Source organism: Canis lupus, chromosome 15 (assembly GCF_048164855.1).
Source record: "Canis lupus baileyi chromosome 15, mCanLup2.hap1, whole genome shotgun sequence".
NCBI lineage: Eukaryota > Metazoa > Chordata > Mammalia > Carnivora > Canidae > Canis > Canis lupus.
This window is the reverse complement of record NC_132852.1, coordinates 40,265,821-40,283,134: the sequence shown is the minus strand read 5'-3', so window position 1 is coordinate 40,283,134 and position 17,314 is coordinate 40,265,821. Positions and strand designations below refer to the sequence as shown.

Here is a 17,314-nt window from a genome sequence, read left to right as displayed (position 1 = left end):
GATCATAGATTAACAATGTGGGGAAAATGTCTAAATATCAAACAAAAACTAAGAAGAAAGGTGGAGTCACCATTATTATAGTTCAAAATAAGTAATGACCAGGAATAAGGAGGATCATTTCATGATAAAGGAATCATTTTATAAAGAGGATTTAACATGCAGAGCTGGCCAGAATGCAAAATGGTAGACACTTTAGAAAAAAGTTGGGAGGTTTCTTATAAAGTTAAACATATATTATACTAAGGATGTACTGCAGTAATGTTACAATCCTTCTCACTCCAAAATAACTTATTTTTATTTTTCCAAATTTTCACCTAAATTCCAGTAAGGTAACATATAGAAATATTATTTTCAGAATTAGTGAAATTAGTGATTTAGTGAATTTAGTGATGCATCATATACAATACCCAGTGCTCATCACAAGTGCACTCCTTAATACCTATATCAATTTAAATATTAACTGGTCCTCCCACCTCCGCTCATCTCCCCTACAGCAACCCTCAGTTTTTTCTCTATATTTAAGAGTCTCTTATATGGTTTGGCTCTCTCTTTGTTCCCCACTATGTTGGTTTCTTTTGTTTCTTAAATGTCACATATGAGTGAAATCATATGACATTTGTCTTTCTCTGACTTATTTTGCTTAGCCTAATATTTAGATGCATCTACATAATAGCAAATGGCAAGATTTTATTCCTCTTGAGGTGGGGAGCTAAGGAATATTCCATTGTATAACATTTCTTAATCCATTCATCAGTCCCCATGGGATATTTGGGCTCTTTCTATTATTTGGCTATTGTTGGTACTGCTGCTAGTAACATGTATCTATTGGAGGTGCATGTATCCCTTTGAATTAAATTTGTATCCTACTAGGATAAATACCTAGTAGTTCAACTACTGGATTGAAGGGTAGCTCTATTTTTAACTTTCTGAGGAACATCCATAGTGTTTTCTACAGTGGCTTCACCAGCTTGCATTCCCACCAACATTGTAAGAGGGCTCCGCTTTCTCTGCATCCTCACAAAATCTGTTGTTTCCTGTGTTGTTAATATTAGCCATTCTGACAGGTGTGAGGTGGTATCTTATTATGGTTTTGATTTGCATTTCCCTGATGATGAGTAATGCTGAGCATCTTTTCATGTATATGTTAGCCATCTGGATGTATTCTTTGAAAAAAATGTCTATTCATGTCTTTTGCCCATTTTTAAACTAGATTATTTGTTTTTGGGGGGTTGGGTTTTTTTTTTAAGATTTTATTTATTGATGAGAGAGAGAGAGAGAGAGAGAGAGAGAGGCAGACACACAAGCAGAGGGAGAAGCAGGCTCCAGGCAGGGAGCCCAATGTGGGACTCAATCCTGGTACTCCGGGATCATGCCCTGAGCCAAAAAGGCAGGTGCTAAACTGCTGAGCCACCCAGGGATCCCTGACAAGTTCTTTGTATATGTTGGATACTAAGTCTTTATTTGATATGTCATTTGAAAATATCACCTTCTAGTCTGAAGGTTGCTTTTTAGTTTTGCAGACTGTTTCCTTCACAGTGTGAAGATCTGTATTTTGATTAAGTTCCAATAGTTTATTTTTGCTATTGTTTCGCTTGCCTTTGGAGACATGAGTATTAAGACGTTGTTGTGGCTGAGGTCAAAGAGGTTGCTGTCTGTTCTCCTCTAGGATTTTGATGGTTTCCTACCTCCTACTTATGCCTTTCATTCATTTTGAAATTATTTTTGTGTATGGCATAAGAAACTGGTACAGGTTCATTCTTTTGCATGTTTCCATCCAGTTTTCCCAATACTATTTGTTGAAGAGACTTTTTCCTTTTTCCTTCCTGCTTTGTCAAAGTGTAATTGACCATATATTTGTGGGTTCATGTCTAGGTTTTCTATTCTGTTCCATTGATTGTGTCTGTTTTTGTGCTGTATTATAGTGTCTTGATCACTGCAGCTTTGTAATATGACTTGAAGACTGGAACTGTGATGCCTCCAATTTGCTTTTCTTTTTCAAGTTTGGTTTGGCTATTCAGGATCTATTGTGGTCCCATACAATTTTTTGGATTGTTCTAGCTCTGAGAAAAACGCTGGTGGCATTTTGATAGGGATTGCATTAAATGTGTAGATTGCTTTGAGTAGTACAGAAATTTTAACAATGTTTGTTCTTTCAATTATGAGCATGGAATTTTTTTCCCATTCCTTTGTGTCCTCTTCAATGTCTCTCGTAAGTGTTCTATAGTTTCCAGAGTACAGATCTTCTCTCTGGTTAGGCTTATTCCCAGGTATCTTACAGTTTTTGGTGCAATTTTAAATGAGATTGATTCCTTGATTACTCAGTACAACATATTTCTGTATGTTGATTTTGTGTCCTATGAACTTTACTGAATTCGTGTATCACTTCTAGCAATTTTTTGACGGCATCTGTAAGGTGTTCTATATAGAGTATCATGTCTTCTACAAAGAGTGAAAGTTTGATTTCTTCTTTGCCAATTTGGATGCCTTTTATTTCTTCTTGTTGACTGACTGCTTGGCTAGAACTTCCAGTACTGTGTTAAGTAACAGTGGTTAGAGTAGACATCCCTGTCTTGTTCCTGACTGTAAAGGAAAAGTTGCCAGGTTTTCCCCATTGAAGAGGATACTACCTGTGGGTTTTTCTTACATGGCCTTTATTATATGTTGAGAATTTTTGTTTTTTTTTGTCATGAATGGATGTTATATATATTTTTTCAAATGCTTTTTCTGCATCTTTTGAAAGGATCGTTTGGTTCTTGTCTTTTCTTTCATTAATGTAGTTGATCATGTTGATTGCTTTACAAATATCACACCACCCTTGCAGGCCAGGTATAAATCCCACTTGATAGTAGTGAATGATTTTTAAAAATTATTTTAAAGATTGCATTTATTTATTTGAGAGATTGAGAGAGAGATTGCAAGAGAAAGAGCAAAAGCATGGGGAAGCACCTTGGGATCATGCCCTGAGCCAAAGGCAAGATGCTAGAACTGACTGAGCCACTCAGGCACCCTGGTGAAGGATTTCTTTTTTCTAATGTACTGTTTGATTTGTTTTGCTACTATTTTATTGAGAAGTTGTACATCTATAAGCATCAGGGATATTGGCCTATAGCTCTCTTTTTTAGTTGAGTCTTCATTTATTTTTGAATTCAGGGTAATGCTGGCCCCATAGCATGAATGTGGAAGCTTTCCTCCCTCTTGTATTTTTTGGAATAGCTTGAGAAGAATAGGTATTCACTGTCCTTTAAATGTTTGGAGGATTGATCTGTGAAGCCACCTAGGCCTGGATTAATTCAATTTATTTGCTAATTATTGGTCTCTTCAGGTTTTCTATTTCTTCCTCTTTCAGTTTTGGTGGTTTATATGTTTCTAGGAATACATCCATTTCTTTCAGGTTGTCCAACTTGTTGGCATATAGGTCTTCATAATATTTTCTTATAATTATTTCTGTGGTGTTGGTTGCTATTTTTCCTCCCATTCTATTTATTTGGTTTCTTTCTCTTTCTTTTTGGTAAGTCTCACTTGGGGCTTATCAATTTTGTTCATTTTTTCAATGAACCAGCTCCTGGTTGCATTGATCTATCATTTTTTGTTTTTTAAGTTTCTATATTACTTATTTCTGCTCTAATTTTTAGTATTTTCTTCTGTCTGCTGGATTTAGGCTTCATTTATTGTTCTTTTTCTGGCTCCTTCAGGAATAAGGTTAGGTAAGATTCTTCATGAGGTTACCCTATATTGCTATATATTTCCTTGTTAGGACTCCTTTTGCTGCATCCCAAAGGTTTTAGACCATTGTTTCACTTTTTTTTTTTTTTTTGTTTGTTTGTTTGTTTGTTTTAAGATTTAATCTATTAGGGTTTTTTTTTTTCCTTTTACTGAGGAGGAAAAAAAATTTAATATTTTTGTTGTATAAGGAATAGCGCCCAAGGCAGGTACTTATACTCCTGACCTCAGCCCCACACACTCCTGTTTTAATAAAGCTATAGGACAGAGCAGAGTTGGAACTGAAAATAAAGGCAGGGTAGAAGACACAACAGATAAACCAAAGGGAGCAGGGGGATGCAGAAAGAATGACAGTCACACATATACCACACACATTCTAGCCCCTGCAGCGAATCAGAATGATGCCAACAGAATCTGCACTGGCTGGTGACCCTGCCATGGACGCAGGAGGAACGATGGATACTAAGAGTGACAACAAAGAAGACTGGGCCATGGCCACAGTTGGGCAATCCAGAGGAAAGAGGGGGAGTACCGGATTTTACTCCTTGTGTCACACGAGCTAGAAGAACCCTACCTCCCATTGTGGAGGCACACCTACGTCCCACCCATTTCCTTACCTTACCGTACGGTCTACCCCTGTGGGAAAACTGAGACCCTGGCTAGATACTCCACTCCAGGATAAGGCTGAGCAGTCTTAGTTCTCGAGACTGCCTCTTTTATAAAGATTGGATTAGAGTAGGTGAGAAGTGAGACAGAGACATCAGAGACAGAGAGAGAGAGGCAGAGACACAGGCGGAGGGAGAAGCAGGCTCCATGAACAGAGGGAGCTTGATGTGGGACTCGATCAAGGGTCTCCAGGATCAGGCCCTGGGCTGAAGGTGGTGCTGAACTGCTGAGCCACCCTGCCTGCCCCATTGTTTTCACTTTTATTTGTTTCCATGTACATTTCTATGTCTTCTTTGATTTCCAGGTTGACACATTGTTTAAGTAGCACATTATTTAACCACCATGTGTTTTTAGTCTTTCCATAGTTTTTTTTTTTTTTTTTTTTCTGTGTGTGTGTGTGTGGTTGACTTTAAGTTTCCTAGCACTCTGTTCAGAAAAGATGCATGGCATGATCTCAATCTTTTTGTACTTGCTGAGAACGGATTTGTGACCTAGTACATGATCTATTCTGGACAATGTTCTATGTGCACTCAAAAAGAAATGTGCATTCTGCTGGTTTAGGATGAAATGTTCTGAATATATCTGTGAACTTCCAGTGTGTCATTCAAAGTTATTGTTTCCTTTTTGAATTTCTGCTTAGGTGATCTGTCCACTGATATAAATGGGGTGATAAAATCCCCTACTCTTACTGTATTATTTTCAATGAGTTCCCTTATGTTTGTTTTTTTTATATATTTGATGCCTCCATATTATGCATATAAATACTTCAATTACTAGACCTTACTGTTAGATTGTGCCCTTTGTTATGATATAATGCCCTTCTTCATTTCTTGCAGTCTTTGGTTTAGTCTAGTTTCTCTGACAGAATATTGCTTGCTACTCTGGCTTTATTTTGACATCCAGTTACATGGTAAGCATTTCTCCAAATGGAGAAATTCACTTTCAGTGAATGCACAGGTATCTTCAGGTCTAAACTGAGTTTCTTGTAGGCAGCATTAGATAGGTCTTTTTTTTTTTTTTAAATACATCCTGACACTATATGCTGATTGAAGTGTTTAGTCCATTTATATTCAGAGTAATTATTGATAGATATGTATTTAGTGCCATTTTATTTGTTTTGTTGTTGGTTTCGGAGATTTCTCTCTATACCTTTCTTGTCTTTGTCACTTTGTTCTTTCCTTTTCACTCAGAGTCCCCTTCAATATTTCATATAGGGCTGGTTTAATAGCTACAAACTCCTTTAGTTTTTGTCTGGGAAACTCTTTTATCTTTCCTTCTATTCTCAATGATACCCTTGCTAGATAGAATATTCTTGGCTGCAGATTTATTGCCATTCAGTACTCTGAATATATCATGTCACTCCCTTCTAGCTTGTCAAACTTATGTCGAAGATCTGAAGCTAGCCTCGTGGGTCTTCCCTGTAAGTTAGGTCCTTCTTTTTTTCTTGCTCCTTTTAAGACTCTTTTCTTTATCAGTATATTTCATAAGATTTAATTACAGTATGTTGTTGGCCAGCTTTCATTTTTTTAAAAGATTTATTTATTTATTTGAGAGAGAGGGAGGGAGGGAGGGAGGGGAAGAGGGAGAGAGAATCTCAAGCAGACTCCCTGTTGAGCACGGAGCCCATGCTCCACGGGCTCAGTCTCACAACCCTGAAATCATGACCTGAGCGGAAATCAAGAGTCAGATGCTTAAGTGACTAAGCCACCCATGCACCCCAGCTTTTGTTGATTTTGATGGGAGTTCTTACTTAGTGCTTCCTGGATCTATGATGTCTGTTTCCTTCTCCAGTTAAGGGAAGTTTTCATATATTATTTTCTCAAATAAATTCCCTGTCAACTTTTCTCTGTCTTCTTCTCCTAGCACACCTATAACATGAATGTTATTATGTTTGATGGGGGCACTGAGTTCCTTAAGAGTATTCTCATGTTGCAGAATTCTCTGTTTTGTTCAGCTTCAATATGCTTCATTATTTTATCCTGTACATCACTTATTTGTGCCTCTGGTTCACCCATCCTTGTATTCATTACATCATGTCTGTTTTGAATCGCAGTTATCACATTTTTCACTTCTGACTTTTTTTTTTACTCTTTTATCTCTGTGGTAAGGGTCTCCCTGGTCTTCCATTATTTTCTCAAGCCAGCAAATATCCTTAACGATTGTGCTTTGAATTCTTCACCAGTCATATTACTTTATACCTGTTCTGCTTAATATCTGGCTGTGTCTTTTTTTTTTTTAATTTTTATTTTTTTATTCATGATAGTCACAGAGAGAGAGAGAGAGAGAGAGAGAGAGAGGCAGAGACACAGGCAGAGGGAGAAGCAGGTTCCATGCACTGGGAGCCCGATGTGGGATTCGATCCCGGGTCTCCAGGATCGCGCCCTGGGCCAAAGGCAGGCGCCAAACCGCTGTGCCACCCAAGGGATCCCTGGCTGTGTCTTTTATCTTGTTCTTTCATTTGCAAGAAATTCCTCCACCTTGGGATTTTGTCTCTGTCTTCTTCTCTGTGTCAGAAAGCCTGTATGTTTCCTGCTCCTGATAGTCATGACTTTCTGAGGAAGAGATCATATAGGTCCAGGGTTTGGTAGTTCAGAATTCAGATTCTCTGTGTGCGTGTGCTGTGTGCTCTCTGCTACTGTGTTTTGGCTGCTGTATCCTTCCGGCCTGTCATCTGCAGTCTCTCGTTGCCTGCAGTGGGAAGTGTTTGGTCTTTGCCCAAAATGTTTCAACTAGGTGCGCTCTGGTCAGCTTGTTAAATGAGACCTGATACTTCCACTTAAACTGAAGTCATGTAGAACTCTCTGGTCAGGGGCCATGGTGTGGGCAGTGGTTTTTGCTGCTCCTCTGTGGAAAAGGCCTATAGCACTGGGACTGAGGCAAGCTTCACTGACAAGGGCAGTACTACCAGACTGCATGGGTGCTGGATTTGTAAGGAGGTTAGACAGCCAATGTGGGTACTCTGCAGCTCACTACAGGTGGCTACTGTTTATGTTGAGGGGTGGGAAAGGAAGTAGCACTAGTCAGTTATTTTGCTCCTGGACAGGAGTATCTACCTATGCTGCTTCTCGGGGAGGCACACCTAGAAGAGTGAATAATCTCACCACTGTTTGTTCCTGGTGTTTTTCAGATTGCTGTTTCCACAGTCTGCTTCTGGGTTGTTTGACTCCTCCCAGAAACAGGGCAATGCCCTCTGGGCAGTATCCCAGGCAAGTCTGCTGACTTTTGAAACTCCAGGCTTCAGAAGGCAGGGCCTTGTGCTGGTGCTCAGGGGCAGGATCTCCCCTTTGCAGAAATTCTTAAGTTGCTAAAATGACAAAAGTCCCAGGACACTTAAAAATTGCCTTAATGAATCTAAAGTTCTCAAAGGAGTTAACTAAGGCTCTAAATGAGTTATATTGGCAAGAAAATCTAGCATGATATAAAAGGTCTGTGATGGCTCAACTACTAAGCAACTCCCAGGTTTTGTACCTATATGCATATACAGTGGGCTGTTAAGGGAGTAGAGCTTCCAACAAGGGAATTCTCTCAAATAATCCTCAGAAGTGGCCCAGGAAAACAAGAAAGAAAGAAAATTTCACTGGTAGGCTGAATCTGGGGACTCTTTGGAATGAGTTAACCAATTATGTCAATCCATTGCTAGGGAAGTGAGTCAATGAAAAGATGCTCAAGTAGGTTAACTTTGTTATCTTTGTTCAGCATAATGTAGTAAAATTGCTGTTTTTGCTTCCCTTTTTGAGCCTTTCCTGAACTGGTATTTTAAACTACAGTTATTCTGCTTTTTTCATCTAGTACTTTATATGAAATATGTCAGATATTTCTGTATTTTTCATTTAGCCCATAGAGTGAAATTTACATCCTCACCTGAGGAAAATGGACACCAACCTGCAAATTTAAACCTTAGAGATGGGAGCTATTCCTAGGCAAAACATGTGGGACAGAGATGAATATACCTGTGGCTATAAATGGAAAACAGTACCGTGTTCAGCAAAAGCTTCATTTGAAGTGGCTGGAGAAAGGGTGTGTGTGTGTGTATGGTGGCAACTAAGAGAAGATTATTGCTTTGTCTACCAAAAAGAACTCCTTTTCTGTGAGAACCGTATCTTATTCGTTTTTTTTTTTTTTTTTTTTTTTTTTTTTTTTTTAAGATTTTATTTATTCATGAGAGACAAAGAAAGGGAGGTAGAGACAGAGGGAGAAGCAGGCTCCTCATGAAGCAGGGAGCCCAATGTGGAACTCTATCCCAGGGCTCTGGGATCATGACCTGAGCCAAAGGCAGATGCTCAAACAACTGAGCCACCCAGGTGCCCCCTATCTTATTTGTTCTTGAGGGAGCTTTCCTCTTTGCATTTCAACCAAGTGAGAGCTGTCAATTCAGTATTCTATCCCTCAGTCATACAAATCGGAGTTCTGCCCCAGATTATAGTAAATTCAAAATCAGGGAAGAAGGAGAATACTTTTTGTTGACAAAATTGAACACATGCTCTATAATGCTGCTAATAATCCTGTACCCAGCAATGTAAAAGAGACCTGTTTCAAAGAGTAAAGGTGACATGCAATGTAATGCAGATACAGAAATGGACAAAATGTCCTGGAAACAATTCATTTGAAGTGTGTTGTTGCCTTTTTCCCTAAGCCAGTCAGACTTGCTGTCACTGGCAACTATAAGAGTCCAGAAATAATTCTCTTAGAGAAAATTAAGTAGTCTAATAGGCTAGTATATAGAGTGTACAAGATGTATGGTAGAGGTACTCCTAAGGAACTTGGAAAAACTAAGAAACATACTCAGCATCAAAAGGCAGTGTCAAAGCCACTTTATTACAATGTTTCTCTTGACTGTAACTCAATAGAATGTGCTAACACATTAAGAAAAAGTCCCCAGCCAGATAGAAATAGTGGTACTGTCCATCCAAGCACTGCATGTTTGTGTTTATAGGGAGAAAGGAACACCTTAAAGGTTTAACCTACTAATTTTGAGCATACATTCCAGCTTACCTTAACCTGTTCAAGTATATCAAATGGCTATTTCACTCTCTGCATTGGCTTTTCCAAGCACAGAAACACACTTCATTTCTTTTAAATTTCAAATGTCATTACCTGTCAGTAGATAACAATGTCTCACACTTCACAGAGCCATCAGATGGGACTCCTTTAGTTTTCCAATACTAATTATACCATGCTTACCTACAACACACCTCCCATCCATCTCTCATAAAGGCCAATCCATTCAAACGTGTGTGTGGACTGAAATTCTTTCCCTTCCTTGTCTGTGGGATCTTACATTATTGATTATTCTATGTGTTATAAATCCACTCTTCCCCCTTTCCTTCAACCAACCAGAGATATCAACTCCATGAAGACAGGGACCTTGCCAATCCTATTCACTGCTATATTTTTGATGCTGAGCCCATGCTAAGTACTTAGAATTATATTTGTTGAAGGCAAGGGTAAATAAGTGAATAAAAGATTGGAAATGAATAATCTGTAAGAGGTCTTCCATTTCTGAAGCTTTATAATTTTACTTGGAGAAAAGCAGGTGCCAGAATGGATTTCTGCCTTAGGGTTAGAGGTTTCACCAAACTTCAGTTAACACTTCTCTAGATAAACCTAATATAATATTTCTTCATTTGTGACTTTACTTCAGATAAATTCACTTTAAATTTTGAGCCTCAGGATGAAATAAGTGAAATAGACAATGACAATAAATTGTGCTTACTCTTCTTTCCATCCATATCTGCATGGATTTTCCGAGCCAAGAATCCACTTTTGTACACAGCAGCATTCGGGTCGTGAGGAATGTCTAAGAATGGATTGGTAGTGCTCCCGATACGACTGATGGTCTTTGGATGTGTTCCATTAGCCTTCTCATCAGTACCTTCTGATGGAGATTTTTTTTTCTCTTCGTCATCTCTAAAGGGAGAAAACACAGATTGAGCACCTAACACAATATTCAATAACTAAAGTTATTTAATATAATAAACTATCATGTTTTCCAATAGTCTATCAGTCTTGATAACAAAGACTATAGTAACAGCTATCACTTACTATGTGTGTATGTGCCAGGTATCAATGATTATAACAATTTTCTAAGACTGATATTTGTATTCTATAGCACAGATAAGGAAACAAACTCAGAATAAATAACCCAAGGCCACAGATCTAGTAATCAAAGAAATAATGAGGCTATGATGGCAAAAACAGCTAAAGCCTTTGCTCTTTCTACCCACTACAGTTTCTTCCTGTCTTGTCCTCTTTCAAGAGTGGAGATTCTTTGGCAAAGATCATGATTTTGGTTTTGATTTTTTATTTTTACATGGTTTATAACAGTTCCAAGTATACAGAATACAATTATAGATTATTCATTATATATATTATATAGATTATTATATTCCCCAAATAACCAGGTTATTCTTTTATAGTAAAGCCCCTGGTAAACCTATCAATGAGGTAGGATGGTGACGTTACCCACAGTGCTTTGGCATCTTATAGTGACTACTTCCTCAGCTGCCACGAAAGTGTGGGGCATCCTAACAGCCATGAGAAAACCTGTAATTGCCTAGTCTTTTAAAAATTCTGTTCCTTCAAGGAGGGAAATTTAACTCTGAGATTCTAATGTACATTAAGTATGAAAGAGGCATAAAGTGAATGGTTACACTCAATAAAGAGGAGTGAAGAGAAGAAAATAAACTCTGATATACAGCTGAAGAACACATCACCGAATTAAGAGCATTTGTTTTGGTTCACCTGTTCAATTTCCCGAATCACCTCTGGTTTTATTGCCCATTAGATACTGATTAGTGAATATATTTATTAAAACTTCAAAATAACCACAACTAAAATATATTTAAAATAAACCACAAAATTGATAATTATCAAAAGTGTTTATCTGGTGATCAAATTAAAAGTCTTTTTTTCTCCAGTGCTATTTGATTATTGTGAGATATAAAAACAACACTGGAATGATCCTTAGATATCTATATTTTGTTTCTATTTTTGAGATAATTCTAGGTTTGTAAAGATAGTACATACATTCCCATCTGCCCATTATCCAGTTCCCCTAATTTTAACTTACATAACCATAGTAAATATTTCCAAATGAAGAAAGCAATAGTGCAAAATACTGTGAGTTAAATTTAAAACATTATTCAGAAAAATTTGTCCTGCTCCAGGATCTATCCATGATCCCACAGTGCATGTACTTGTTAAGATTTCTTAGTTTTCTTCAGTCACCAACAGAACATTTATCTTTCCTTGTCTTTCATGACCTTGATATTTGAAGAGTACTAGTACCAGTAGTACCAGCCAATGATTTTGTAGAGTAGCCCTCATTTAGGTTTGTTTGATTAGACTGAGGTTGTACATTTTGGGGAAGGTTATCAGGGTGATGCATCCTCTCAGTGCATCAGATCAGGGTATATATGTTTTATGACAAGTGGTATTAACCTTATGACTTGGTTAAGGTGCTGTCTGGCAAGTTTCTATTCTGTAATGTGATTTTCATTTGTGAATGTCTTGGAGAAAATTTGTGACTATGAAAATACCCTCTTTCTCCTTAAATTTCTCAACACTAATATGAGAACTCATCAGTGGATCTTGCCTATGATAATTTTTATTGTGCTGATCAAATGGTGTTTATTTCCCTCATTTCTTCTACATTAGTAATTGGAATTCTTCTGTAAGTATGGACACATGGGTATAATCTTATTCTTTTGATAAAATATTATCATTATTAAATTTGTTGCTCCATTTTTTTCAGTTTTGGCCACTGGGAGTTCTATCAAAGAGGTTTCTGTGTCCTTTCAGCATGCCTTTCTCTTTTTCCTTTTTGTTTTTTAAGCTCTTCTTCTGGATAACACAAGATGATATTCCAAGCTCATCTTAAATTTTCCCTATTTCAACCCCCAAAGAAATGTCTCCAAGAAGTCTAGTTTTTCTTGTTGGACAATGGTATTTAAAACCAAATTTAGGTGCTAAATGTGTTCACTATGTGTACAAAGTTCCCTCCTGCTGCCCTCTTTTAGTCAATTCCTTTCCCCACCAATTCTTGAAAATTACTGATGTCATCCATCGCTATAGATTTCCCTTTTTCAAAATAGCATAAAACTGAGTTCTTTTACCCAGTAAATTATATTTGATTCATCCATATTGTGTAAATCTATAGTTTGTTTCCTTTTATTGCTCCATATTATTTCATTTTATGCTAGACCATATTTGTTTATCCATTTGCCTCTCCATTTTACTGAGGAACTGATTTTTAATACATTTTAAAATTTTTAAAAAAGATTTATTTATTTGAGAGCGAGAGACAGAGATAGCAACAGAGAACAGGAGCCAAGGAGGAGGGGAAAAGCAGGCTCCTCCCTGAGCAGGGAGCCTGACGTGGGGCTCAAGCCCAGGACCATGACCTAAGCTGCAGGCAGACACTTCACCAATTGAGACACTCAAGTTTTACTTACTGAGCCACCATAAGTTTTTAGTTGATTTCAGTTAATTAATACACAGTGTAAGAGTTTCATGTGTTAATACAGTGATTAAACACTTCCGTATATTACCTGGTGTTCATCACAAGCACATTCCCTTGGATCCCATCATCTCTTTAACTTATCTGCTCACCTACGTCCCCCTTCTAGTAACCATCATTTTGTTCTCTACACTCAGATATGTTTCTTGATTTGTGTGTGTGTGTGTCTTTTTTGTCCCTTCTCTCAGTTGTTTTATTTCTTAAATTCCACATTTGAGTGAAATCATATGGTATTTGTCTTTTCCTGACTGACTTATTTTGCTCAGCATAATACTGTCTGGTTCTCTCTGCTTTGTTTGCCTCCTTTCTCTTCAGGAGTAGCACAGTGCCCTCTAGTCTCTAAGTAAGCCAGGCCCTCTGACCTTTAGAACTCCAGGTTCTGGGCAGCCCAGGTGGCTCAGTGGTTTAGCACCACCTTCAGTCCAGGGCCTGATCCTGGAGACCCAGAATCCAGTTCCACGTCAGACTCCCTGCATGGAGCCTGCTTCTCCCTCTACCTGTGTCTCTGCCTCTCTGTTTCTCATGAATAAATAAAAAATCTTAGAAAAAAAACAAAACAAAACAAAAACAAAACTCCAGGTTCTAAGCTCCTCTGATGGCAAGAAGACATGAAATCCCATCCTTGTTGTTTGCCAAACCAACGGCTTTGGGGAAACATTCTCCTTGTGTGTTCCCCTGTGTGCTCCACTCTCTTTTATCCTTCTCTACAACCACACTTCTCTCCCCTCTGTAGCACCTGGCTTCCATTTCTCCCCTAAATCACATCTCTGAAATTCCTATGTTCTTCAATGTCTTCTCTCCCTTTAGTTGTGGGGCTTTTCTGTCAGTCTTCATGTCAATTTCTGGGTTATTTAGGATGATTTGACAGTTATCTAGTTTGTGGTCATGGGACGTTAGCCTAGGATTCTCCAACTCTTCTCCCTCTGTAATAACTGATTAGTGAAATGTAAGAGATTTATTTATTTATTAATTTATTTTGAATTAATGGTCACTATTGATGTTCAGAAAATATCTTCTGGATATTGCAAAAATCCTGGAAAATTATAATTCGTTATTGTACGGATTACATTTCCTCTTCTATGCTGCTTATTAATTTTTTTGAGTGTAATTGACAATTTAATGTGAGATTTTTATTTTTTAAAAATTTTTATTTATTTATTTATGATAGTCACACACACAGAGAGAGAGAGAGGCAGAGACACAGGCAGAGGGAGAAGCAGGCTCCATGCACCGGGAGCCTGATGTGGGACTCGATCCCGGGTCTCCAGGATCGCGCCCTGGGCCAAAGGCAGGCGCTAAACCGCTGCGCCACCCAGGGATCCCCTAATGTGAGATTTTTAGAGTACACAGTATGAGGATTTAATATATATATACACACACATATTGTGAAAAGAGTCCCCTCATTGAGTTAACATCCATCACCCTACATATTTTATACATTCACACACTTTTTTTTAGATGCTGCGTAATATTCCATTGTGTGTGTGTGTGTGTATATATATATATATATATCTCATGTTCTTTACCCACTTATCTGTAGGCACTTAAATTTTTTTCATACTTTGGATATTGTAAGCCATTCTGCTATAAACATGAGAGTTCAGGTTATTCTTTCAGATTATTTTGTTTCCTTTGCCTATATATCCAAAAGTGGGATTATTGGTAGTTCTATTGTTTTGAAAGATTTTATTTATTTTTGATAGACAGAGAGCATGTGCACAAAGGGTGGCAGAGGAAGAGGGAGAAGCAGACTTCCCACTGAGCAGGGAGCCCAATGCAGGGCTCATTCCAGGACCCTGGGATCATGACCAGAACCAAAGGCAGACACTTAACCAAATGAGCCACCTAGGTGCCCCAGGTAGTTCTAGTTTTAATTTCTTGAGGAGCCTCTATGCTGTTTGCCATAGTGGCTGTACCAGTTAACATTTACACCAACAGGGTGAACGTCTTTTCCCATTTAGTAGGTGGCCTTTTTATTTTGTTAATGGTTTCCTTTGTTGTGTAGAACTTTAAAAAATGTTTGATGTAGTTCCATTAATTGTTGCTTTTATTCCTAAATCTAAAAATGTATTTATTATCAAGATCAATGTCAAGGAGCTTATTCTTTGTTTTCTTCTAGGAGATTCATGGTTTTAGGTTTCATGTTCAAATATTTGATCCATTTTGCGTTGATTTTTGTGCAAAGTTGAAGATAGAGGTCTATTTGCATTCTTTTTCTTTTTTTTTTTTAAAGATTTTATTTATTTATTCATGAGAGACACAGAGAGAGTGAGGCAGAGACATAGGCAGAGGGAGAAGCAGATTCCATGCAGGAAGCCAGATGTGGGACTCAATCCTGAGACTCTGGGGTCATGCCCTGAGCTTTGGCTCAATGCTGAGCCACCCAGGCATCCCATTTGCATTCTTTTTCAGGTGTATATTCAGTTATCTAAAACCATCTATTGAAGGGACAATCTTCTCCCTTATATATTCTTGGCTGTCTTGTCAAAAATTAATTGAACAAATCTCTGTGAGTTTATTTCTAGGTTCTCTATTCTGTTCCATAGATCTGTATGTTTAATTTTTTTTAAATGTCAATGCCATATTGTGTTGATTACTGTAGATCTGTAGTATAGTTTGAAGTCGGGACTTATGATGCCTTCAGCTTTGTTCTTCTTTCTCAAGACTGCTTGTCAAGATACCACAAAAAAAAGAGATCTACAATCCAATATTTCTCATGAATATAGATGCAAAATTCAACAAAACCTTAGCAAACCAAATCCAACAAAAAAATCCATTAAAAAAATTATACACCAGGGCACCTGAGTGGCTCAGTTGTTTAACTGTTTGACTCAGGTCACAATCTTATGGGTTGTGAGATCAAGCCCCACACTGGAGTCTGTGCTCAGCCGGGAGTCTGTGTGAAGATTCTCTTCCTCTGTGCCTCCCCACATACATGTTCTCTCTCTCTCTAAAAATTAAAAAAAAAAGTCATACACCATGACCATGACCAAATGGGATTTATTCCCAGGATACAGGGTGGTTCAACATTTCCAAAACAGTCAAATGAAATATGTCACAGGAGTACAGAAAGGATAAAAACCCTATTTCATTAGATGCAGAAAAAGCATTTGACAAAGTACAACACTCATTCATAATAAAAATCTGTGAAGTAGGTCTAAAAGGAACATACTTCAACATAATAAAGGCCTATATGAAAAACCCACAGCCAATATACTCAATGAGAAAAAACAGAGCCTTTCCACTCAGGTGAGGAACCAGTCAAGGATGTCCACTCTTACCACTTTTATTTGATATAGTACTAAAAGTCCTAGCCACAGCAATTAAGCCACATAAAGAAGTAAAATGCATCTAAATTGGTAAGGAAGAAGTAGAAATTTTAGGATTCACATATGCATGATACTATATATAGAAAACCCTAAAGACTCCACAATAAAAAAAAATTATCACTAGAATTGATAAATTCAGAAAGCTGCAGGATACAAAATCAAAGTATAGGAATCCGTGGAATCCGTTGAATTCCTATACTCTAATAATGAAGCAGCAGAAAGAGAAATCAAGAAAATAATCCCACTTACAATTATGCCAAACACAATAGGATATCTAGGAATAAGCATCATTAAAGAGATGAAAGACCTGTACTCTGTATATGATAAAATACTGATGAAAGAAATTCAAGACAATGTTAAGAAATGGAAAGATACTCCCTGCTCATGGATTGTGTGAATAAATATTGAAAATGTCTACACACACACACACACACACACACACACAAAAGAAAATGTCTACACTACCCAAAGCAATCTACAGATTTAATGCAATCTCTAACAAAATACCAAGAGCATTTTCTACAGAACTAGAATCCTAAAATTTGTATATAACTATAAAAAGAACTCAAATAGCCAAAGCAATCTTGAAAAAGATCTCAATCTTGAAAAAGAAATACTGGAGGTATCACAATTCCAGACATCAAGTTATGTTCAAAGCTGTAGTAATCAAAACAGTACTGTTTATGGTACTGGCATAAATACAGATACATAGATCAATTTTTTGCTCTTTGTTGATTTGTTTCTTAGATTCCACATATGAATGAAATCCTATGGTATTTGTCTTTCTCTGACTGACTTATTTCCCTTAGCATAATAATCTCTAGAGTTCCAACCATGTCATTGCAAATGGCAAGACTTCTTTATAATGGCTGAATATATATATATATATATATATATACACACACACACACACACCACATCTTCTTTATCATTCATCAGTTGATGGACACTTGAGCTATTTCCATAATTTGGCTATTGTAGATAATCCTACCATATATATCAGAATGCATGTAGCCTTTTTGATTTGTATTTTTGCATCGTTTGGACAAATACCTAGTAGTGTGATTCCTGGATGATAGAA

The 17,314-nt window shown here is 37.4% G+C and overlaps 1 protein-coding gene across 14 annotated transcripts in view; it reads right to left on the bottom strand.

Annotated features, from left to right (window-relative positions):
• The window catches only part of PSD3 (pleckstrin and Sec7 domain containing 3), a 592,272-nt gene that overhangs the window by 166,861 nt on the left and 408,097 nt on the right, over positions 1–17,314 (bottom strand). For 13 of the 14 annotated variants that reach the window (XR_012007747.1, XM_072776756.1, XM_072776754.1 and 10 more), the window contains one exon: positions 10,100–10,293. Coding sequence is in view for 13 of the 14 variants with exons in the window: in XM_072776756.1 (XP_072632857.1) it covers positions 10,100–10,293 (194 nt within the window). In the remaining variant the exon portion in view is untranslated. Of the gene's footprint in view, positions 1–10,099; positions 10,294–17,314 lie in introns of those variants that run through there. The other variant, XM_072776763.1, reaches the window with a different exon arrangement.